This window comes from Babylonia areolata, chromosome 9, assembly GCF_041734735.1.
Source record: "Babylonia areolata isolate BAREFJ2019XMU chromosome 9, ASM4173473v1, whole genome shotgun sequence".
NCBI classification, from domain to species: Eukaryota; Metazoa; Mollusca; class Gastropoda; order Neogastropoda; family Buccinidae; genus Babylonia; species Babylonia areolata.
The window spans coordinates 29867590-29893957 of record NC_134884.1 but is presented as its reverse complement, the minus strand read 5'-3'; the positions used below and the strand labels follow the sequence as shown (position 1 = coordinate 29893957).

Genomic DNA, 26368 nt, shown 5'->3' with positions numbered 1-26368 from the left:
CTGCCACCATTCCAAAAACTGTTCTTTGAGGTCCAGTCTGCTCTTGATGCTGTTCCTTCTTTTCTCCCATCCTCTCTTCATTCTTCTTCTCTGACTCAGCATGCACGTACCCCCCGAACACGAATTCAGATGAGACGATAAACCGAGGTCCCGTGTGCAGCATGCACTTAGCGCACGTAAAAGAACCCACGGCAACAAAAGGGTTGTTCCTTGCAAAATTCTGTAGAAAAGTCCACTTCGATAGGAAAAAACAAATAAAACTGCACTCAGGAAAAAAAACAAAACAAAAAAAAAACACAAAAAGATGGGTGGCTCTGTAGTGTAGCGACGCGCTCTCTCTGGGGAGAACAGCCCGAATTTCACACAGAGAAATCCGTTGTGATAAAAAAAAAAAAAAAGGAAAAGAAATACAAATGCAAATAGTTAGCCTACTGACAAATAGTCCATGGCAACATATCTGTAGAGGAAATCGCACTCTCATTGGTACCCCCCCCACACACACACACACTGATTATCATCTATACATGCACTCATGGCCAGACTGATGCCTTGGGTTACACTGCTGGTCAGGCATCTGCAGAGCAGATGTGGTGTTGCGTATATGGATTTGTCCGCGCAGCCACGGAGGCGCCTTCTTGAGAAATTTTGAAGCCGAAACCCAGTTTAGATTGATGTCCCGGCGGTACCTGGAGAAATGGAGGGGAGGGTGGGCCGGAAGGGGAGGGGTGGGGGTGGGGGGCGGGTGGGGTTGGGGGAGGAGTTACCTCACCCTGTTTTTGCACCTGCGACCAGGTACGTGCTCCTGAAACCTTACGCAATCCGACAGTTCTTGGAGGCGTGTGTGTGTGTAGTGTAGTGTAGTGTAGTGTAGTGTGTGTGTGTGTGTGTGTGTGTGTGTGTGTGTAGTGTGTGTGTGTGTGTGTGTAGTGTGTGTGTGACGATGTGTGTGTGTATATATGTGTGTGTGTGTGTGTGTCTGTGTGACGGTGTGTGTGTGTGTAGTGTAGTGTCTAGTGTAGTGTGTTTGCGTGTGCATGTGTGTGTGTGTGTGTGTGTGTGTATTATATATATATAATTATATATATATATATATATATATATATATATATATATATATATACGCGTGTGCATGTGCGTGCGTGCGAGTGTGTTGTGTGTGTGTGTGTGTGTGTGCGCGCACGTGTGCATGTATATGAATGTGTGTGTGTGTGTGTGTGTGTGTGTGTGTGTGTGTACGCGTGCGCAGGTGCGTGTGTGATTGTGTGTAGTGTGTGTATGTACACACCAGCACTGAGATCACGCCGAAGTCCCGCTTTTATTAATTATGTGCCACCAAATGAGCAGCAGGTACATCATCATCATCGACAGGTAAATATTAAAAAAATAAAAAAAAGATCAGCAAGGTAGATAGATTGAATCATCAGCAAGCTAGCTCCACAATCAGCAGGTAAAATCAGCATCTCGCTGCAAGACCTCTCCCCCCCCCCCCCGCCGGACCCCCATGCCCCCGCCCCCCACCCCCTGACACGTCAAGTTGCTGCACAACTTTCTTCTACTGCAGCTGCTGTTGCTGCTGCTGCTGTTGCTGCTGCTCCTGTTGCTGTTGGAAGCGTGCGTGGTAGTGGTGTGTGTTATATTACATACGTACAGCAGCCGGCATGAGGCTTGGCGCTTGTGCGGTGTGTGAAAACAAACTTGCTGTCGGTCTGTCGATGAACTTTGAGATGGGCTGTTTGGCAGCTTCTTCTTCTTCTTCTTCTTCCAGTCAGCATTCTCTGTTCTTCTGTGTGTGTGTGTGTGTGTGTGTGGGTGTGTGTGTGCATCTGTCTGTCTTGCTTTCACTTGGTATCATTTTCGACTACTGACGAACCAGAGAGAGAGAGGAGTATTTGTGTGTGTGGGTGTGTTGATAATTATGTGCATGCATGTTCATGTATAAGGTTCCGATCTCCATTCTCTTCTCTTCTGTCTCACACCTTTTAGCTAAACCCCCATTCCCTCTCCCCCATGCGTGGAGAATGTGCCAATGACCAAAAAACATCAGTCTCTCCCTGTCTCTCTTTCTCACCCCCGCACCCCCCCCATCCCTCTCCCCCCCCCCCCTCTCCCCGGCCGTCTAATGTTACAATCGTGGATAGACCTTTTGAACGAACACACACACACACGCACACACACACACGCACACACACACACACACACGCACACACACACACACACACACGCACACACGCACACACACACACACGCACACACACACACACACACACTTTCCCTTTCCCTTCGTGTCAGTCTCACTTTGAGACGGGGGTACCAACCGTCTGTCAGTGCTTTGGCTTCACGCGTTCTCAGCACGCGCGCGCACGTTGCGCACGCGCTTGCACTCGCCAGATGTGCAAAACGGGGGGGAAAAAAACAGAAGAAAGAAAAAAAAGAAAGAAAGAAAAACAGAAAAAAATACCCCAAACCGGGTGTACGCTCAGATCGGGTGTATGGAGCGGGGTGCATAGAGCGGGGTGTACGCAGGAGTGCGGAATAAATCAGTGAGTCAATCCTGCCCTGTCAGGTTTTCAGCACACGTCGAGAGCAGGAGGTGTGTATGACTCGCTTCCAACAGAACCGAGAGAGCTTTCCCTCTCTCTTTCACTCTCTCACACACACTCTCACTCACCTGCAGCCGAGGTTCTTACCTTTGTTGTGCCGTCGCACCTTGAGAGAAGTGCCGGCAGATCTTCGAGTTTTGGATTCGTCTTCTTCTTCTTCGTCGTCGTCGTCGTCGTCGTCGTCTTCTGTTATTTTCGTTGCGTTTGTGAAGATGACTGGTCTCTTTATTGGTTTTTGGAGGAGTCGTGTTTGTACCTTTTTTTTTCTTCTTCTTCGGAGCGTCTGCAGGAGTGCGGGACGACTTATTTAACTTGATGGGATTACTTGTAATCGAAGATTGTGTGCGGATTTCTACTTTGCCATTCTAGGTGTGTATTTGACAGATTGTTTTGTTATCATTATTTATTTATTTATTTGTAACATTATTCAACAAAATTTATGCTTGTTGTCCTGAGTGATTATGCACAAAAACAACAACATGATTTTGTTATCCGTCATATTTTCTCCTGACGTTTTTTTGGCTGCTAGATAAAATACTGGGCGAAAACAATATTACAAGAAAACAGGGGAGTTTAAAAAAAAGTTTTGAAACTAACACGCATGATCGAGTGATGGAGCGACAATGGTGAACAAAGGAAATAGACCTGGTGGTGGGTTTGATGTCTGACTGATGGTTTTTAGATACTTTTTTTTTTTTTAATACCAATTCCAGTTTTCAGAGAGCAGAGTTTGTAGTTCAGTTTGCTTCATGGACAGTGAGTTACTGAGTAACCAAGCCATGGCCGCCATTTTCACAACTTTCAGTTTCTAGCAGGCGTCACGTCAAAGCGTGCACAGAGACTCGTCCATATATGCTGCGCCACATCCTCTCCAGTCCAAAACCAAAACTGGGACCAAATGAACTAAACAACAACAACAACAACAAGAAAGGTGACAAATGGAGCAGATACCTGGCCTCCACACACAACGACCCAACGCGCTGGACAGGTGATGATGACTCGTGAGTAACCACGACAGCAACAGCAGCAGCAGCAAACAACTTCTTCTTCTTCTTCGTTCGTAGGCTGCAACTCCCACGTTCACTCGTATGCACACGAGTGGGCTTTTACGTGTATGGCCGTTTTTACCCCGCCATGTAGGCACCCATACTCCGTTTTCGGGGGTGTGCATGCAGGGTATGTTCTTGTTTCCATAACCCACCGAACGCTGACATGGATTACGGGATCTTTAACGTGCGTATTTGATCTTCTGCTTGCATATACACACGAAGGGGGTTCAGGCACTAGCAGGTCTGCACATATGTTGACCTGGGAGATCGTAAAAATCTGCACCCTTCACCCACCAGACTCCGTCACCGTGATTCGAACCCGGGACCCTCAGATTGACAGTCCAACGCTCTAACCACTCGGCTATTGCGCCCGTCAGCAGCAAACAACAATGGTGAAAACAGCTGCGGCAACAAAGCCAACAACGACCAGTGCGATACCAACAAAGGTAACGGGTACAACAAAGGCGACAGGTACGACAAAGGCAACGACGACTGGTGCGATATCAACAAAGGCAACAGCCGCCACAAAGTCAGCAACAAATGATGCGAAAACAACAAAGGTGACAGGTACAACAAAGGCAACAACGACCAGTGCGATACCAACGAAGGTAACGGCTGCTACAAAGACAGCAACAACTAGTGCGAAAACAGCAAAGGTAGCACCTATAACGCAGGCAACAACAGGTGCGAAAACAGTAAAGGTAGCACCTGCAACAAAGGCAACAGCAAGTGCGAAAACAATAAAGGTAACACCTACGAAAGCAACAGCGACGAGTGCATTACCAACAAAGGTAACGCCTACAACAAAGACAACAGGTGCGAAGAAAATAAAGGTAACGCCTCCAACAAAGGCAACAACAACAAGTGCGATACCAACAAAGGTAACGCCTCCAACAAAGGCAACAACAAGTGCGATACCAACAAAGGTAACGCCTCCAACAAAGGCAACAACAACAAGTGCGATACCAACAAAGGTAACGCCTCCAACAAAGGCAACAACAAGTGCGATACCAACAAAGGTAACGCCTCCAACAAAGGCAACAACAACAAGTGCGATACCATCAAAGATAGCGCCTTCAACAAAGGCAACAACAGGTGCGAATAAAACAAAGGTAACACCTACAACAGAGGCAACGACGACAGGTGCGAAAACAACAAAGGTAACACCTCCAACAAAGGCAACAACAGGTGCGAAAACAACAAAGGTAACACCTACAACAGAGGCAACGACGACAGGTGCGAAAACAACAAAGGTAACACCTCCAACAAAGGCATCAACATGCGCAGAATCAACAATGGTAACACTGCCTACAGAGGCAACAGCAACAACAACAAAGGTAACACCTACAACAAACACGACCGCAGGTGCTAAAACAACAAAGGTAACGCCTTCAAAAGGGGCAGCAACAGGTGCGAGATCAAAGGCAACATCTCCAACAGAGTCAACAACGACAGGTGCGAAAACAACAAAGGTGACGCCTCCAACAAAGGCAACAACAAGTGCGATACCGACGAAGGTAACACCCACAACAAAGACAACACCGGGAGTAAAAACAACAAAGGTAACACCTTCAACAGAGGCTTCAACGACAGGTGCGAAAACAACAAATGTAGCACATACAACAAAGGCAACAATAGGTGCGTTACCAACAAAGGTAACACCTACAACAAAGACGACAACGTCAAGTGCGATACCGACGAAGGTAACACCTACAAGAAGTGTAAAAACAACAAAGGTAACACCTTCAACAGAGACAACAACGACAGGTGCGAAAACAACAAATGTAACACCTACGACAAAAGCAACAACAGGTGCGAAAACAACAAAGGTATCACCTCCTACGAAGACGACAACAGGTGCGAAAAAAACGAAGGTAATACCTACACCTAAAGCAACAACGTCAAGTGCGAAAACAACAAAGGTAACACCGACAACAAAGACTGCAACAGGTGCGAAAACAAAGGTAACACCTCCAAAAGAGTCAACAACGACAGGTGCAAAAACAACAAATGTAACATCTACTACAAAGGCAACAACAGGTGCGAAAACAACAAAAGTAACACCTACAACAAGGGCAACAACAGGTGCGAAAACAACACCTACAACAAAGGCTACACCCACAACAAAGGCAGCAAGTGCGAAAACAACAAAGGTAACACCTCGAGCAAAGGCAACAACAAGTGCGGAAACAACTAATGTAACACCTACAACAAAGGCAAAAGCACGCACGGAAACAACAAAAGTAACACTGCCTACAGAGGCAACAACAACAGCAACAAGGGCGGAAACAACAAATGTAACACCTCCATCACAGACAACAACAAGAAGTGCGGAAACAACAAGTACAACACTTACAACAGAGGCAACAACCAGCTCAGAAACAACAAAATCAAGACCTACAACAGAAGCATCAACAAGAAGTGCTGAAACAACAGAAGTAACACCCCCGACAGAGGCAACAAGTGCTGAAACAACAAGTGTAACACTCACAACAGAGGAAACAACAAATGCGGAAACAACAGAAGTAACACATATAACAGAGGCAACAGATGCCGAAACAACAAGTGTGATACTTACAACAGAGGCAACAGATGCGGAAACAACAAGTGCAGCACTTACAACAGAGGTAACAGATGCCGAAACAAGTGTAGCACTTGCAACAGAGGCAACAGATGCCGAAACAACAAGTGTGATACTTACAACAGAGGCAACAGATGCGGAAACAACAATTGTAGCACTTACAACAGAGGCAACAGATGCCGAAATAAGTGTAGCACTTACAACAGATGCGGAAACAAGTGTAGCACTTACATCAGAGGCAACAGATGCGGAAACAAAAAATGTGACACTTACATCGGGGGCAACAGATGCGGAAACAACAAGTGTAACACCTGCAACAGATGCGGAAAGAAGTGTAACAGATACATCAGTCACATCAGATGCGGAAACAAGTGTAGCACCTACAACGGATGCACCAGATGCGGAAACATCAAGTGTAACATTTACCTCAGAGGCAACAGATGTGGAAACAACAAGTGTAGCACTTGCAACAGAGGCAACAGATGCGGAAACAAGTGTAGCACTTGCAACAGAGGCAACAGAGGCCGAAACAACAAGTGTGACACTTTCAACAGAGACACCAAATGCAGACAAAACAAGTGTGATAGTTACAACAGAGGCACCAGATGCAGAAACAAGTGTAACATTTACATCAGAGGCAACAGATGCGGAAACAACATGTGCTGCACTTACAAGAAATGCGGAAACATGTGTTACACTTACATCAGAGGCAACAGATGCAAAAACGGAAACAGAAAGTGTTACACTTACACCAGGGGCAACAGATGCGGAAACAACAAATGTGACACCTGCAACAGATGCGGAAAGAAGTGTAACAGTTAAATCAGAGGCAACAGATGCGGAAACAAGTGTAGCACTTACATCAGAGGCAGCAGATGCGGAAACAATTGTAACACCTACAACAGATGCACCAGATGCGGACACATCAAGTGTAATATTTACATCAGAGGCAACAGGTGCGGAAACAACTGTAACACTAACGTCAGAGGCAACAGATGTGGTAACAACAAGTGTATCACTCACATCAGAGGCAACAGATGTGGAAACAAGTGTAGCACTCAAATCAGAAGCAACAGATGTGGAAACAACAGAAGTAACACCTCCAACAGAGGCAACAGCGGCAAGTGCGGAAACAACAAGTGAAACACTTACAACAGAGGCAACAGATGCGGAAACAAATGTAGCACTTACATCAGAAGCAACAGATGCAGAAACAAGTGTAACACTTACACCAGAGGCAACAGATGCGGAAACAAGTGTAACACTTACACCAGAGGCAACAGATGCGGAAACAAGTGTAACACTTATATCAGAGGCAACAGATGCAGAAACAAGTGCAGCACTTGCAACAGAGGCAACAGATGCGGAAACAAGTGTTGCACTTACATCAAAGGCAACAGATGCAGAAACAACATGTGTAGCACTTATATCAGAGGCAACAGACGTAGAAACAAGTGTAGCACTTGCAACAGAGGCAACAGATGCGGAAACAAGTGTAACACTTACATCAGAGGCAACAGATGCAGAAACAACAAGTGTATCACTGTCATCAGAGGCTACAGATGCGGAAACAAGTGTAGCAACAGATGCGGAAACCACATCTGTGACACTTACACCAGAGGCAACAGATGCGGAAACAAGTGTAACACTTATATCAGAGGCAACAGATGCAGAAACAAGTGTAGCACTTACAACAGAGGCAACACCAAGTGCGGAAACAACGGAAGTAACACTTCCAACGGAGGCAACAGCGACAGGTGCGGAAACAACAAATGTAACACCAACAACAGAGGCAACAAGTGCGGAAACAACAAAGGTAATAATTCTTGCATCTCAGTTTAGACTTTCTGTACAGCTTGTAGTTCCAGCTGCTGTTGCCGTGTCAATGTTGCGTCGTTGAGTTGAGTGGATGGGGGAAGATGGTTCTGTTCGTGACAGCAACTTACGTATGCCTGAGTACAAGCGAGTCAGACGTTGATACGTCAAACAAGTCCGTAATCAGTTTCCAATCTTTCTCTGTCGGTCTGTTTTATGACTCGACTGCACTTTTTCAGTCTCTCCCTTCCACACATTCCCCGCCCCCTCTCACCACCACCACCACCACCACCCACCTTTCTCTTAGTCACCAGTCTCTCAGTCCCAGCAACTTTGTGTAGCTCTGTGTCTTGATCTTTCACCGTCTCTCGCAATCTTTACGCGAAGTCAACGCCATCGATAGCGATGACTGACGCAAACTTTTGGGAGACGGTGCAGGATAACCAGAGATAACGAAGTTCTGCCTGCTAGGGATTATTTTCTTCCCGAGTGCAGTGTAGTAGTGCCGCGGATGAAGACTAGTACAGTTGCAGTTTCACTCAGTCTGGCAGAGTGCCCGTTCTTTGTGTTGAGGTGAGGAGAGGAGAGGAGAGGAGAGGCAAGGTCGTTAACTTTGTCTGTGTCCGGGTGGGTTGCCTAAATCAGAGTAGTTCACCTTGTTTCATTTGCCGTTGCTCTGGTGAGAGGGGGGGTTCGAGAAAGGTCAGGGTTTTTATTGTTGGAAATGCTTATTCGTCTGTTTGTTTGTCTGTTTGTTTGTCTGTCTCGCTCTGTTTGTGTGTCAGTATGAGGGAGAGGGATGGAGAAAGGGGAAACAGACAGAAACACATGTACACACACACACACACACACACACGCACGCACGCACGCATACACGCACGCACACACACACGCACGGCACGCACGCACGCACGCACACACACACAACGCACACACACACACACACATACACACACACACACACACACACACATACATACACACGCACGCACACGCACGCAAACACACACACACACACACACACACACACAAACCAAAAAAACGCACACAACACACACATACACACGCACGCGCACGCAAACACACACACACACACACACACACACACACACACACACACACACACACACACACACACACACACACAGAGAGAAAGAGAGAGAGAGAGAGAGAGAGAGAGAGAGAATGTGACTTCAGTACCTGCTGACTCATTTTGTTCCAGATATTCGACAGGGACACTGACATCATTGGATCACAAAGTTATTTTTTCAAATGATGGTGTATAATAATAATTATAATAATGATAACAACAACATGATAATGATAATACTGATAATGATAATAACAAAACAACAACAGGAAACAGCATAATAATAATAATAATAATAATCATGATGATGATCATTATAAGAAGAACAACAACAACAACAACAACATCAAGGGTAGCAACAACAACAACAACACAACAAAGACACTAGAGCGCCGCCACATCCTAGACACACCACCAGAAGTTCCAGTTCCAAACGATAATTGACTGCATACCAACACAATAGGGCTGTCACAACCTTCCAATGACAATGAAAAAAGAAAGAAAAAAAACCCCACCTCCTCAACCCTGTTCTCTCCTTCCTTTTTGCAGAAGTACGACATGGGCACAGGGAAGAACTACGCCACGGGCGGTGGTAGTTCCTCCTACGGCTACGGCGGTTCCGGTTCCGGCTACAAACCCCCAGCCCCAGCCTTCAACCGCTCCTACAGCTACGACCCGGGCCCCAGGTACGGGGCAGGGGGCAGCAGCGCTGTAGGAGACACCATCAAGAAGTTCTCCGCCGGGTCCATGGATCCTCGCTACGGCGCCGGCACCGACTACCGCTATCCCTCTCTGGACAGGAGCACGCTGGGCAGAGACAGGTTAGGGGGTGAAAGGGGGTGGGGGTTGGGGGGTTCGGGGTGGAGGGGAGACAAGGGTAGGGTGGGGTGGGGGGGGGATGGATGGAAGGATGAATGGATGGGATGTATGGACAGATGGATGGATGGATGGATGAGTGGTGGCTTAGAGGTAAGACAGACACGTACCCACACAAGCACACACACACCATGCTTGAGCATGCTGTGCAGAGGCAGGGCGAGGTTGGGGTGGGAGGGTATGAATGGATGAAAGGATGAATGCATGGATGGATGGATAGATGAATGGATGAAAAGATGAATGGATGGATGGATGGATGCGCTACGGCTCCAACACCGACTACCGCTGTCCCTCTCTGGACAGGAGCACGGTGGGTGGGCAGAGGCAGGTCAGGAGGTGTGATAGGGGAGGAAATGGATGAATGGATGGATGGATGGGTCGATGGATGAGTGGATGGATGGATGAGTGAGTGGTGTCCTGGTTGTAAGACAGACACACGGACACCCACACACCTGCACCCACGCTGGAGACAGGTCAGGGGGAAGGGGGGGGGGGGGGGTGATGGAGACGGGAGGAAATGAGTAAGTGGATGGACGGATGGACAAATGAATGGATGAATTAGTGGTGGTTTACGTACGCATACAAACACACCCACCCACACACACATATATATATGTGTGTATGTATGTATGTATATACACACACGCATGCACGCACACCACACACACACACACACACACACACACACACACACACACACACACACACACACACACACACGCATACATGCACACACTTTTTATGTTTGTCTCATACCTTCTTTTTATGCTTGTCCCATACCTTCTTTTTATGCTTGTCTCATACCTTCTCTTATGCATGTCCCCCAACCCCAAACCATTCTGATCTGGGGGGTTTTATGCTTGACTCACAACAACATTTGAAAAACAACATTCTGCTCTGGTTTTTTATGCTTGTCTCACATTTTACAAAAAAAAAACCAACAACAAAAAAAAAACAAACAAAAAACAACCACCACCCATTCTGGTCTGTTTGTTATGCTTGTGTTATACCGTCTTTTTATGCTTGTCTCACAAAAACATTTAAAAAAACCAAAAAAACAAAGAAACAAAAAATAAAACAACCCACTGTGCTCTGTTTTTTATGCTCGTCTAATACCGTCATTTAATGCTTGTCTCACAACAACATCTGTTGTTTTTCTTCGTTTTTTTTTTTCATGCTTGTCTCACCACATGTCCACGGCAGGTACTCGTCCCTGGACAGGTACTCCAACAGGAGCGGCTACACTTCAGACTACGGCGGCGGCGGCGGCGGCACCCCGTACGGTTCCTGGGACCGCTCCTCCACCAGGTCCAACCGATCCTACGGGGCGGGGAGCCGAGAGGCGTCGCCCGTCAGCTCCAGGTCCTCGCGCTACGACTACAGCAGCTCCGCCTCCCCCTACTCCACCTACTCCTCCTACAAGAGCGGCTCGGACGCCTCCCCAGTGCCCAAGAGACCTTACGAGCGCCAGTCCTCCAGGGGACACGAGGACTACTCCGGGGGTCGGAGAGCGTCCTTGGACTCTTCCAGGTACTCGGGAAGTCTGCGCCCGCCTCCCCCGCCAACGACGACCACTACCCCGTCCCCCCGACAGACGTCGTCTTTGTCGGGCAGGCGGCGGGAGTCGGTGTCGGACGAGTCGGACGACAGCGCCCCGGAGGCGGAGAAGCGGGACGCGGTCAGGTACCTCATCTGCCGGGGCACGTCCCCGCCGCCGGACCCTGAGGCTCCCAAGCGGGAGAACAAGGCCAAGGAGAGGATCAGCGTGTCGCGCACCAAGCGCATCAAGGTTCCGGACAAACCGCCGGAGAAGCGGTCCCGCCGACAAACGGTGATCGAGAAGAAGCCCTCGCTGACGGACTGCGCCACGCAGGTCAACCTGGACCAGCCCCACAGCAGAAGGCGACCCTCCTCCACCAGTTTTGGAGGAGGAGGGGGGAGGGATAGTAGGGGCGAGGGAGGAGGAGGGGGGGACCGGAACTCCACGGCCCCCCAGCCCAGTGACACGTACTACAAGTACCGCGACAAGTACGGCGTGACCCCCCAGCCCGCCAGCCCCGCCATGTCCCGCAACAGCTCCCGCTCCACCCTCAAGGACGCCGACAGGCGCAGCTACAAAGAAGACGCCGCCCCCTCCCCGCCCGCCGAGCGCTCGTGGCGCCAGTCCGTGTACGGGGAACCGCCACCACCGCCTCCCACCTCCTCCTCTCGCACCTCCTCTCGACGGAGCGGCGGTCCGGCCGACGACGAGGTCAGCCTGAGCAGCAGCAAGCAGCAGGAGGAGGATGACGACCACAGCAGCAGCAGACACGGACGTCGGCGCCGCGACCCCCGCACGAGCACCCCGAGCACCGTCACCCCGCCGCAGAGGGAGGACTACGGCAGCGCCGCCGAGGAGCGGAGGTCCCGGAGGTCCAGCAAGGCCCCGCCGTCCCGGTCCTCCTCCAGGGAGGACGTGCTGGAGGACCGCCCCGCCAGGAGGAAGCGCCACTCCAGTAAGGAGGTCCTGGACGACGACGTCAAGCTGACGCCCGAGAACATCTCCCTCAGGGACTCCATAGACAAGGTATGGGTGTATGTAGTGTGTGTGTGTGCGGAGAAGGGCGGGGAGAGGGTGCGGGGGGTGATGGGCTTGACTCTTTGGACTCGTTGTTTGGTGAGCTAGGTGTTCTGGTTCGCTCGGGGACTCCATGGAGAAGGTATGGTGTGTGTGTGTGTGTGTGTGTGTGTGTGTTGGTGGGTGGGAGCAGCGGTGGGGGCAGCGGTGGGGGCGGGGTAATGGTCATGACTCGTTGGGCTTGTGTTTGTGAGCTGGGTGTTCTGGTTCGCTCAGGGACTCCATTGATAAGGTTGGGTGTGGAGATGGTCAAGCCTGTTTTGGCCTTGTGTTTGTGTGTGGTGTTCTGGACTCCATAGAGAAGGTATTGGGAGATGGAGAGGGAGGGGGTGGGAGTTTTCAAGCCTTTTTTGCCTTGTGTTTGTGTGTGTGGTGTTCTTGACTTCATAGTCAAGTTATGGTGGGGTATTGTCAGACCTGTTGTGAACTCCATAGTCAAGTTATGGTGCGGTATTGTCAAACCTCTTCTGGACTCCATGCAGAAGGTATGGTAGGGGCGGGGAGGGGGGTTCGGGTGGTGATGATCCGGCCTGTTTTCACCTTGTGTTTGTGGTATTGGGTGTTCCGGTTCGTTCAGGAACTGCATAGGGAAGGTATGATGGGCGATGGCCAAGCCTGTTTGGGGCCATGTGTTTGTGGTTTTGAGTGCTCTCTTTCGCCCAGGGACTCCGTACAGAAGGCATGGTGTGGTGATGGTCAGGCAGGTCTTCGCCTTAAATTTGTGTGTGTTGTATTGTGGGTCTTTATTTTCCTTTCTTTTATGTAATCTTGTTGACTTCACCCTTTCTTCCTCTTTCTTTTATATTTGTTTCGTAGTTTCTCCACGATTCTGCTTTTCGGAAGTTCTTTAACTCACTCAGTACGGCCAGTCCTCTCTTCTCCGCTACACAGACCCCTGGTATATCCAGTGGGTGTCTGAATGACCCAACCTTTAGCTTCCGTCGTCAGAATTGTGGTATTCTTTGTCAACATTCACCTCTTCAGTATAAGAGCCTTTCGCTTGCAATATTTTGATGATGGTAATTGGGGTGAAACGCTGTTAACGTCGTCTCTTTCACCGTTCGTATGGAGAGAGTTAAGGGGCTTCATCCATTTTGTTTTGTTTTTATTTTGTAATTCTCCCCCTTTCTTTTATACTTGTTTCTCGGTAGTTTCATGGTTCTTCTTTTTCGAAAGTTCTTGCGAGTCGGGTTGGCTTCCAGATATATATATATATTCTATGTATAACCCAATGCGTAAGTGGTGCTCGAATTTCGAGTGTTTGTCAACCAGTGCCACATCAGTGTTTGTGGCAAAAACTGGCGAGTTCTCCATATATAGAAACCTTCAATGTGCTCTCCTGACTATTCAAACCCTGTTTTTATTTTATTGAAAAAGGTGTTTTTAAAGATTGTTTGTGTCTTTGATTTTGCCTTTCTATACTCAGTGCTCTACCCCTCCTTTTTGTCAAAATGGTACATTTCTTGAGTTTTGAAATATTACTTTGATTTCCTTTTATTTCTGACATATTGCCCAAATGACGAGAGAGAGAGAGAGAGAGAGAGAGAGAGAGTGTGTGTGTGTGAGTAGAGGAGGATCTGTATGTGCGTGTGTGTCAGTGTGCAAGCGTGTGTAGAAGAATACACATGTGTGCGTTCATTTGAAGGAACAAGTTGACCGCGCATCCACGGATCAGGCTTGTGATCAGGCAAAAGAAGAAGAAATAAATTAAATGAAGGAATTATGTGGCGTCTAGATGATGGGTGGGAGAGAGGGGGAGAAGATGAAGTGCATGTGCATACGCACGCTTTCAGTCAGTGTAAGCATGCGTGTGAACGAATAAACCAACCATGCACACTTTAGGCAAACTGAGGAAACAAAGTTTTTGATTGAAATGAAATAGTATAATGAAATTATTAAAGGAAGGAGCGGACGAAAAGGAATGAAAAGAACATAGTAGCATCCATGAATGAATGAATGAATGATCTCGACAGCCGTTTTGAGTTGCAAACTACTTTTCGCTCACACATGATTTTTAACACAGTCGTGGAAGACACGAAAAAAATGTTCCGCCCTTATCTTTTTCAGATGGGGGGAGTACAAAACCATCATCAAGGATATAAGGTACAATCATCACTGCACAGAGAAAAAAAAACCCACCGCTTTTTAAATGGTGGTTTAATTTTTGTGGCTTCAGTTTTCAGTTGATTTAAAAGCATGTAGTTCGAGTTTTCGAGCAATTTTCGATTCAGCCGCCATGAAAAGTTATATTTTTTTGCTTTGCTTCGCTTAGTTTTGTTTTTATCTCCCGCCTCTCTTTTGCCTTCTTTATCATCATCATCATCATCATTACCATCATCATCATCATTATTACCATCATCATCATCATCATCATCATTACCATCATCATCATCATCATCATCATTACCATCATCATCATCATCATTACCATCATCATCATCATCATCATCATCATCATTACCATCATCATCATCATCATCATCATCATCATTAACATCATCATCATCATTATTACCATCATCATCATCATCATCATCATTACCATCATCATCATCATCATCATCATCATCATCAACGCCACCCTTCGTTGTCATTATCATTATCACCATCTTCTTCTTCGTCAACTTTGTTTGGGCGGTCGTTGGTTGATTTCGTTTATTTCATGTGTGTCTTGACATGATTAGTTTTCGGCAAAGCGTTTTTTTGTTTTTTTTTGTTTTTTGCTCTGCATCTTCTTTCTTTCGTTATTTTCTGTCCTTTTTCTACATTTCTTTATATTTCTTTAATTTTGTATTCTTTCTTTATTTTTTTTTTTAATTTTCTATTTAAAAAGATATGTATGATATCAGTAACATTTAGTCTTCTCCACCTCCTTCTTCTTTCTCAACTTTTTTTTTCTTCATATTCTTTCTTTTTCTCTTACCTTTACCTCTTCCACCTCCCCCGTCTCCTCAAATCATGTCACGCATTTTAAAGTTCAGCATCTTTCCGATAACGTCGTCAAATGTAATTTGTGAATATTAATTATCTATGTCTTTAGAAATAAGCTACCGAAATAGAAAATAAAAGGAAATCAAATCTTGTCTGTTTACAGACGACACTCACACACACGAGGGAGTGGAAATGAATAATTATTCGAATGTAATTTACTCATAGATAAGTACGTTTTAGTCTCCATCCTTGTTATTTGTTTGTATTGCTTGCTTATTTTATTTTATTATTTTTTTCTTTGCTTTTTGTTTGTATTGGAATATTTAATAGTTCAGAGCGCCGATTGTAATTTTCGCCTGTCAACTCCCGTTCATCCCTATTTTCTCGACTTTTCAGCTGAGAATGGTCGTCTATGGTGGAACTAAGTTTCGCTTGTTTGTCTTCATAATGTCTCTTGAAAGAAAATGACTGGAAATTCCTATGATTCCATGCTTGCCATAAATACATGTTTCAAAGCTTATGACTGCTGCTGCTGCTGCTGCTGCTGCTGCTGGTGATATTAATATTGATAATCAAAACAACAGCAACAACGACAATGATAATAGCAACATTAACGTGTGTGCATGTGTAAATCGCCCAGTTCATGAAATCTCTGCTGTATGATTTATACACACTGTGTTTCTTAGTCTGACAGGAAGCATTCAACTCTTTCACATAAAAAACCAACAACAGCTGTGGCAGACATTTTGTAACAAACGCATTTTGTATATTAAACAGTTGCCAATGATAAAATTATGTCAGGTGTTATTCAGATAAATTCCTCTCTTTTTCAGTACTTTTTATTTATATTCCAGTTATGATTCATTACAGCTCTTGGCTCTGCTTTCGATGTCCACTAACACGCTGTAATAAATCGTTCCCGCTTTTATGGAACAGCAAAAATCTTCCACAGTCCCTTCTGCTGAGATGGCATAATCCCTTTTGAGTTCTACTTTGCGGGCATAGCTGCTGATGGCTTTCACACAACCTGCATAATTATAATCCACGAGGCTTGCTTTGGTGCCACGCCCATTTAAAATTAATTGTTTGACGAACAACGCCCATCATGGCGTTGTCTATCTAATAATGTGGTTGATAGTTCTGTAAAAATCAGCTCGCATCGAGTATATATAATCAACAGGTCTACCATCGATCTTTTTGTAAAATATGGTTCATTGCAAATTTCTCTTGATATTCTTGGGACATCTTTTAACCAAAAGGCTGATAATTAGGCAAAGGATAAACAATCATTTAGAGTATCTAACCAGTACTTCCTGAATTTAGTTGATCAGCTGGAATATTCGGAACTTACTGTTCAACCCATTTCTTTAGATGGCACACTGAAAAATACTTTTTCCATACACGACCGCAATATTTTTAATCACATTAGTTTTTAGGGCTGTAATATATATATTTCACACAGGAAACTCTAAAGGAATTATCTAGCTGTCTCTTGAGACACGATTTATCTGAAGCCTGAGTTTCAGAACAATTCTCAGGAAAATTGTCATTCTTTAAGTCCCAGTGGAACAGATTCCTAGTATCTTAAAACTGGACGGAGTTCAATGAATGTTCACATGCTGCATATACCAGTTGGACAAAGCCGCTCTTTCACCTACCTGGACGAAGACAGACTTAATTTTTCCCCAGTAAGATCATTCACATTCGTCTTGAAATTTTTTTTGTTAACGATCTCTTTTCATCTTGCTGCATGATATCTGTGTATAGACTTGTTTTAATACCTTTTAAAATTTTTTTAAAATGTTTCCTTTTTTTTGCATTAATTTATTGCTAGAATGTCAATGCACAAAACGAAAAGGGCGAGATGGGTCGTCCATGCCAGAAACGCCCTGCTGGGATGAAAACCATGCAGACATGCAACCATTTACAGGAACAGCAGCTTTGATACACATAATGGTGTGATCGATGATGATGATGATGATGATGATGATGATGATGTGGTGCATAAAGAGTATAACCCCACCTCCCTTTTTTATGATGAAAAAAAAATCTTTGTAAAGTCATTCAACATGACTGGAGAACTGTTTACTTGCACTTGTTTTCCTCCACCACAAAGTTCTCAATAGTGATGATGATGATGATGAAGATGATGACGACGACGGCGACGATGGTGATGATGATGTTAATAAAGATGACGACGACGATGATGATGATGATGATGACGATGATGATGACGACGACGGCGGGCACCAAACCCGGGTGTTTGTGTGTGTCGGGTGTCCAGGTGAACCAGTGGCGACAGAACTTGGCCCCGGGATCGGATCCCTCAGCGGGGATCGCTCGCAGCGACTCCTACGAGTACCTGTCCCCCACGGACCCCATGTCCCCACACCCCAGGGAAGGGGGACACTCCCGGAACTCCCGCCATGACTCCCCGCCGCACTCCCGTGAAAACTCCCCGTCCAGACGATCTCGAAGACATGGAGGTAGTATTGGTTTGGTGTGTTGTGTTGTGTTGTGTTGTGTGTGTGTGTGTGTGTGTGTGTGTGTGTGTGTGTGTTAAAGGGCGGAAAGAAGATGAGTCGTAAGCATTGGAGGGAAAGCGGTAGGGGTGTGAGTGATGTGTGTGCGTGCGTGCGTGCGTGCGTGCGTGTGTGTATGTGTGTGTGTGTGTGTGTGTGAGAGAGAGAGAGAGAGCTGGGTGAGAGAGCTGGGTCTGTGGGTGGGTGGGTGCCAGTGTGTTCAGAATGGGATCTGTGCGAAATGCGATGGGTAGATGTGTGTACAAGCGAAGGAGAGGGGAAGGAGGAAGGATATGAACTGTTACCATCATCACACAAAAGGTCCCTTGCCATATGTTGACAAAGAGAGCACCACTATCACACAAAAGCTTCCATACCATTCGCTGATACCATCATCATCACACAAAAAGCTTCCATACCATAAGTTGATACCACTATCACACAAAAGCTTCCATGCCATAAGTCGATACCACTATCACACAAAAGCTTCCATGCCATAAGTTGATACCACTATCACACAAAAGCTTCCATGCCATGAGTCCATACCACTATCACACAAAAGCTTCCATGCCATAAGTTGATACCACTATCACACAAAAGCTTCCATACCATAAGCTGATACCACTATCACACAAAAGCTTCCATGCCATAAGTTGATACCACTATCACACAAAAGCTTTCATACCATAAGTTGATACCACTATCACACAAAAGCTTTCATACCGTAAGTTGATACCACTATCACACAAAAGCTTCCATACCATAAGTTGATACCACTATCACACAAAAGCTTCCATGCCATAAGTTGATACCACTATCACACAAAAGCTTTCATACCATAAGTTGATACCACTATCACACAAAAGCTTCCATGCCATAAGTTGATACCACTATCACACAAAAGCTTCAATGCCATAAGTTGATACCACTATCACACAAAAGCTTTCATACCATAAGTTGATACCACTATCACACAAAAGCTTCCATGCCATAAGTTGATACCACTATCACACAAAAGCTTTCATATCATAATTTGATACCACTATCACACAAAAGCTTCCATACCATAAGCTGATACCACTATCACACAAAAGCTTCCATGCCATAAGTTGATACCACTATCACACAAAAGCTTCCATACCATAAGTTGATAACACTATCACACAAAAGCTTTCATACCATAAGTTGATACCACTATCACACAAAAGCTTTCATACCATAAGTTGATACCACTATCACACAAAAGCTTCCATGCCATAAGTTGACACCACTATAACACAAAAGCTTGCATGCCATAAGCTGACACCACCATCACACAAAAGTTTGCATGCCATAAGCTGACACCACCATCACACAAAAGCTTGCATGCCATAAGCTGACACCACCATCACACAAAAGTTTGCATGCCATAAGCTGACACCACCATCACACAAAAGCTTGCATGCCATAATTTGATACAGTTGTCTCACAACTTGAAAAGCTTCCATATCAAACGCTGATACCACCGTCACACAAACGCTTGCATACCATAAGCAGATACCACTGTCACACAGAAACTTCCATACCATACACGACATTAATTTTACGAAGTCCATTAAGCAATTTTCTTCTGGAATTGTACTTAAATATCAATTTCAAATTCCATTCTCCATCTACCCAGTTTTCCCCAACTCACCATTCATTCACCCACGCCCCCCCAACCCACCCCCAGCACCCCTCTCCTAAACGATAACAGATGTAAAAATCGACACGTTCCCTCCTACTCCTCTCCTAAACGATAACAAAATTAAATGAAAAAAAAATCAATACTCCTAACAAAATGTCTACAGTTACCAGTATGTGTGACAATCAAACAAAAAATCCATCATCACCTTTCACACCACACGCTAACAAACAGAGAACACCGCCGTGTGTCTCTCCAGGGGGAGGGAGGAAACACCCCTCCCGCTCTGCATCCAACGACAGCTTGCTGGACGCCGCGGACGAGGACCTGTCTCCGGACCACCGCCTGCCCAACAAGGACTTCCGCAAGTCCGACCTCAACCGCTCCCGCTACTACGAACCCGACTCCGAGGTCTTCGAGCGAGACCCTTCGCCCGAAATGCGCAGACCCCGCGGACATCGCCGCACTGACAGCTACGGAAAAGACCCGCAGGTAAGTTGGGATGAGTGGTTGAAAGACTTTTGCCTTGACTTCCAAACCAGGATGGGACCTCAAGTGAAGGGGCACCTCTTCTGTGTTGTTTGGTGTACATGTCTGTCGGTTTTGTTTTGGAGGTAAGGAGAGAGTTATGATAAAGAGCTTTACTTTTGGGTTTGGTTGTGTGTGTGTGTGTGTGTGTGTGTGTGTGTGTGTGTGTGTGTGTGTGTGTGTGAAGAGAGGGAGGGGATTGCGTATTCGTGCGTGTGGGTGGATTGGTAGGTAGTTTGACGGTTCGTGGTTTGTGCATACGTAGTCTATACGCACACATACAGGCACATGTTTATCTGCGTATTTGAACACGATCATTGGTACAATAGCTTTCATATGTAAGGCTCTCCCCCATTTCCCATGCCTCTCACCACCACCTCTGTCTTCTTCTTCTTCTTTCTCCCTGTCTTTCTCCTCTCTTGATGAATGAATGATTGAATGATACGGATACTTATACAGCGCTTATCTTCGGTCCTCTTAACCCCCCTTAACCCCCACTCCCCCTCTCTCTCATCTTCCTCCCTCCCTCACTGCCCTAACCTCCACCACGTGCAGGCGGGAGGTCAGCGGGTAAAGCGGTCAGGCAGCTCCTCGGACCAGGCCTTTTCGAGGGACGAGTCGCCCAACCGCTCGCGCCACGCACGCGCCCTGAACCGGGAGAACTCGCGCGAGAGCATGCTGGACGAGCGGCGCATGGGGCGTCACGAGGACCCCGGGGATCGGGGTGACTCGCCTGGCAGGTCAGTGACCCGGTGTGTGTGTGGGGGGGTTTTGGGGGGTTGTGCTGACATTTTTGGATGGATGGGCGTGTGTGTGTGTGTGTGTGTGTGTGAGGGGGGTAGGGGGTGGGGAGGGGTGGGTTAGGGGAGGGGGGTAGGAGTTTTTGTGGTGGGAGCTTCTTCTTTCCTCCTCCTTCTCCTTCTTCTTCTTCTTCTGTTTCTTCTTCTTTCCTCCTCCTCCTCCTCTTTCTTCCTCTTCCTCCTTCTTCTTCTTCCTACTCCTCCTCCTTCTTCTTTCCTCCTCCTCCCCCTCTTCCTCCTTCTTCTTCCTACTCCTCCTCCTTCTCCTCCTCCTTCTTCTTCTTCTTTCCTCCTCCTCCTCCTCTTCCTCCTTCTTCCTACTCCTCCTTCTTCTTCTTCCTCCTCCTCCTTCTTCTTCCTCCTCCTCCTCCTTCTTCTTTCCTCCTCCTCCTTCTCCTTCCTCCCTTCTTCTTCTTCTTCCTCCTCCTCCTTCTTCTTCCTCCTCCTCCTCCTCCTTCTTCTTCCTCCTCCTCCTCCTCCTTGTTCTTCCTCTTCCTACTCCTCCTCCTCCTCCTTCCTCCTCCTCCTCCTTCTTCTTCCTCCTCCTCCTTCTTCTTTTTCTTCTTCTTCCTCCTCCTCCTTCTTCTTCCTACTCCTCCTCCTTCTTTTTCTTCTTCTTCTTCTTCCTCCTTCTCCTTCTTTTTCTTCTTCTTCTTCTTCCTCCTCCTCCTCCTCCGCCTTCTCCTTCTTCTGTAGTATCGAGGATGAAGAAGGATTGTAGGTGATGGTGAAAAAGGTGATGACATTTACAATTTTGCATCGCCTTCTTCTTCTTCTTCTTCCTCTTGCTCCTCCTCCTCCTTCTTTTTCCTCCTCTTCCTCCATCTCTTTCTTCTTCGTCTGTAGTATCGAGGATTTAGGAAGGAGCTTTTGTAGTGCGACCTTCTTCATCCTTTTTTCTTCTTCCTCTTCCTTCTCCTCATCATGATCTTCTTCTTCCTCTTCTTTCATCCTCCTCTCCCTCCCCTGGTCCTCCTCATTCTTTTTCTTCCTCCTCCTTGTTCTTCTTTTTCTGTCTTCCTCCTTTTCCTCCTCCTCCTTCTTCTTCCGCCTCCCCCCCTCCTGCTTCATCTTCTTCTTCTTTTTATTCCTCTTTCTCCTCCTCCCCCTCCTCCCCCTTCTTCTTCTTTCTTTCTTTCTTCTTCTTCTTTCTTTCTTTCTTTCTTCTTCTTCTTGTTCTTCTTGTTCTTGTTCTTCTTCTTCTTTTCCTTTCTTCTTCTCCTCCTCCTCCTCCTTCTTCTTCTTCCTACTCCTCCTCCTCCTCCTCCTTCTTCTTTCTTTCTTTCTTCTTCTTCTTTCTTTCTTTCTTGTTCTTGTTCTTGTTCTTCTTGTTCTTCTTCTTCTTTTCCTTTCTTCTCCTCCTCCTCCTCCGTCTTCTTCTTCTTCTCCTCTTCTTTCATCCTCCTCCCCCTCCCCTGGTCCTCCTCATTCTTTTTCTTCCTCCTCCTCCTCATCCTCGTTCTTCTTTTTCTGTCTTCCTCCTTTTCCTCCTCCTTCTTCTTCCGCCCCCCCCCTCCTGCTTCATCTTCTTCTTCTTTTTATTCCTCTTTCTCCTCCTCCCCCTCCTCCTCCTTCTTCTTCTTTCTTTCTTCTTCTTCTTCTTTTTTCTTTCTTTCTTTCTTCTTCTTCTTCTTGTTCTTCTTGTTCTTGTTCTTGTTCTTCTTTTCCTTTCTTCTTCTCCTCCTCCTCCTCCTTCTTCTTCTTCTTCCTACTCCTCCTCCTCCTTCTTCTTCTTTCTTTCTTTCTTCTTCTTCTTTCTTTCTTTCTTCTTGTTCTTGTTCTTGTTTTTCTTGTTCTTCTTCTTCTTTTCCTTTCTTCTCCTCCTCCTCCTCCGTCTTCTTCTTCTTCTCCTCTTCTTTCATCCTCCTCCCCCTCCCCTGGTCCTCCTCATTCTTTTTTCTTCCTCCTCCTCCTCATTCTTTTACTCCTCATCCTCGTTCTTCTTTTTCTGTCTTCCTCCTTTTCCTCCTCCTCCTTCTTCTTCCGCCTCCCCCTCCTCCTGCTTCATCTTCTTCTTTTTCTTCCTCTTCCTCCTCCCCCTCCTCCTTCTTCTGCTTCTTCTTCTTTCTCTTCTTCTTTCTTTCTTTCTTCTTCTTCTTTTTTTCCTTTCTTCTCCTCCTCCTCCATCTTCTTCTTCTTCTCCTGTTCTTGTCATTCTCCTCCCTCTCCTCCTGCTTCTTCTTCTTTCTCTTCTTCTTTCTTTCTTTCTTCTTCTTCTTGTTCTTTTTTTTCCCCTTTCTTCTCCTCCTCCTCCTCCTCCTCCATCTTCTTCTTCTTCTCCTCTTCCTCCTCCTTCTTTTTCTTTAGTATCGAGGATGAAGGTGGATGGTAGGTGATGGGGAAAAAGGTGAGGAAATTAACATATTGGCATCGCCAGTGCATTGATGACGTTTGTCACATTTTCAGGATTTCAATGTGTTGTCTACAAACGAGGCAGTTTCTGATGTACAAACAAAACAAACAAACAAACAACAACAACAACACCAACAACACAACAAACAACCTAAAAGAAGACCGGTTAACGACCAGTACCTCGGGTGACTTGGATCAATTCTGGACACAGATTAATTAAAACTTTCTTCATATAATACCACCTTCATCGGTAATTGCGTAGAGAGTAAAGCCTTCAACGGCACTTACATAGAGTAACACTTTCACCGGCACTTACGCAGAGTAACGCCTTAACCGGCACTTAACACAGAGTAGTAACACCTTAACCAGCACTTACATAGAGTAACACTTTCACTGGCACTTCCGCAGAGTATTAACCGGCACTTACACAGAGTAACAACATCATCAGCACTTACACGGAGTAACACCACCGGCACTAGCACAGAGTAACTTATTTACCGACACTTACACAGAGTAACACTTTCATCGGCACTTACATAGAATAACACCTTCACCGGCACTTACACATAGTAACACTTTCATCGGCACTTACATAGAATTACACCTTCACCGGCACTTACACAGAGTAACGCCTTCATCGTAACACTTTCACCGGAACTTACACAGAGTAACACCTTCACCGGAACTTACACAGAGTAACACCTTCACCGGAACTTACACACCTTCACTGGAACTTATACAGAGTAACACCTTCACCGGAACTTACACACCTTCACTGGAACTTACACAGAGTAACACCTTCACCGGAACTTACACACCTTCACTGGAACTTATACAGAGTAACACCTTTACCGGAACTTAAACAGAGTAACACCTTCACCGGAACTTACACAGAGTAACACCTTCACCGGAACTTACACACCTTCACTGGAACTTATACAGAGTAACACCTTCACCGGAAATTACACACCTTCACTGGAACTTATACAGAGTAACACCTTCACCGGAACTTACACAGAGTAACATCTTAACGGGCACTGACATAGAGTAACTTACACAGAGTAACACCTTAACGGGCACTGACATGGAGTAACTTACACAGAGTAACACCTTAACTCACTCAGTACGGCCAGTCCTCTCTTCTCCTCTACACAGACCCCTCGGATGTCCAGTGGGTGTCTGAATGACCCAACCTTTAGCTTCCGTCGTCAGAATTGTGGTATTCTTTGTCAACATTCACGTCTTCAGTATAAAAGCCTTCCGCTTGCAATATTTTGATGATGGTAATTGGGGTGAAACGCTGTTAACGTCTTCTCTTTCGCCGTTCGTATGGAAAGAGTTAACGGGCACTGACATAGAGTAAAACCTTCACCTAATTACTTAGAGTAACACCTTCACCGGACCTCACATAGAGTAACCCCTTCACCGGAACTTACACGGAGTAACACCTTCACCGGAACTTACACACTTTCACCGGAACTTACACAGTGTAACACCTTCACCGGAACTTACACAGAGTAACACCTTCACCGGAACTTACACACCTTCACTGGAACTTACACAGAGTAACACCTTCACCGGAACTTACACACCTTCACTGGAACTTATACAGAGTAACACCTTTACCGAAACTTACACAGGGTAACACCTTTACCGGAACTTACACAAAGTAACACCTTAACGGGCATTGACATAAAGTAACTTATACAGAGTAACACCTTAACGGACACTGACATAGAGTAACTTACACAGAGTAACACCTTAACGGGCACTGACATAGAGTAACTTACACAGAGTAACACCTTAACGGGCACTGACATAGAGTAACTTACACAGAGTAACACCTTAACGGGCACTGACATAGAGTAACTTACACAGAGTAACACCTTAACGGGCACTGACATAGAGTAAAACCTTCACCTAATTACTTTGAGTAACACCTTCACCGGACCTCACATAGAGTAACCCCTTCACCGGAACTTACACAGAATAATACCTTCACCGGAACTTACACACCTTCACTGGAACTTACACAGAGTAACACCTTCACCGGAACTTACACACCTTCACCGGAACGTACACAGAGTAACTTATTTACCGGCACTTACACAGAGTAACACTTTCACCGGCACTTACACAGAGTAACACCTTCACCTTAACACTTTCACCGGTTCTTACATGGAGTAACACCTTCACCTGAACTTACACAGAGTAACACCTTCACCAGAACTTAGACAGAGTAACACCTTCATCGGTGATTACATAGAGTAACAACATCACCTGCACTTACATAGAGTAACAACATCACCTGCATTTATATAGAGTAACAACATCACCGGCAATTACATAGAGTAACAACATCACCTGCATTTACATAGAGTAAAAACATTACCGGCCATTACACAGAGTAAGATCTTTACCGGCACTTACGCAGAGCAACTCCTTAAGCGGCACTTACGCAGAGTAACAACTAACTTCACTCGCACTTACACATAGTAACACTTTCACCGGGACTTGCACGGAGCAACACCACCGGCACTTACATAGAGTAACACTTTCACCAGCACTTAGATGGAGTAACACCTTCACCGGCGCTTACATAAAGTAGCAATTCATCTGCACTTAAACAGAAAAACACCTTCAACCGTTACTTACACAGAGCAACACTTTCACCGGTACTTACTGGAAGTAACACTTTCACCGGCACTTACACAGAGTAACACTTTCACCGGCACTTACATAGAGTAACAACATCACCGGCACTTACATAGAGTAAGAACATCACCGGCACTTACTTAGAGTAACACCTTCACCGGAACATACACGGAGTAACACTTTCACCGGCACTTACATAGAGTAAGAACATCACCGGCACTTACTTAGAGTAACACCTTCACCGGAACGTACACGGAATAACACTTTCACCGGCACTTACATAGAGTAA

At 46.0% G+C, this 26368-nt stretch overlaps 1 protein-coding gene across 5 annotated transcripts in view; it reads left to right on the top strand.

Annotated features, from left to right (window-relative positions):
* LOC143285378 (FH1/FH2 domain-containing protein 3-like) overlaps positions 1-26368 on the top strand; it is a 203444-nt gene that overhangs the window by 93616 nt on the left and 83460 nt on the right. For 4 of the 5 annotated variants that reach the window (XM_076592606.1, XM_076592607.1, XM_076592608.1 and 1 more), the window contains 6 exons: positions 9685-9956; positions 11215-12577; positions 14696-14731; positions 17844-18045; positions 20004-20236; positions 20828-21012. In XM_076592606.1, coding sequence (XP_076448721.1) covers positions 9685-9956; positions 11215-12577; positions 14696-14731; positions 17844-18045; positions 20004-20236; positions 20828-21012 — 2291 coding nt within the window. Of the gene's footprint in view, positions 1-2859; positions 2970-9684; positions 9957-11214; positions 12578-14695; positions 14732-17843; positions 18046-20003; positions 20237-20827; positions 21013-26368 lie in introns of those variants that run through there. The other variant, XM_076592610.1, reaches the window with a different exon arrangement.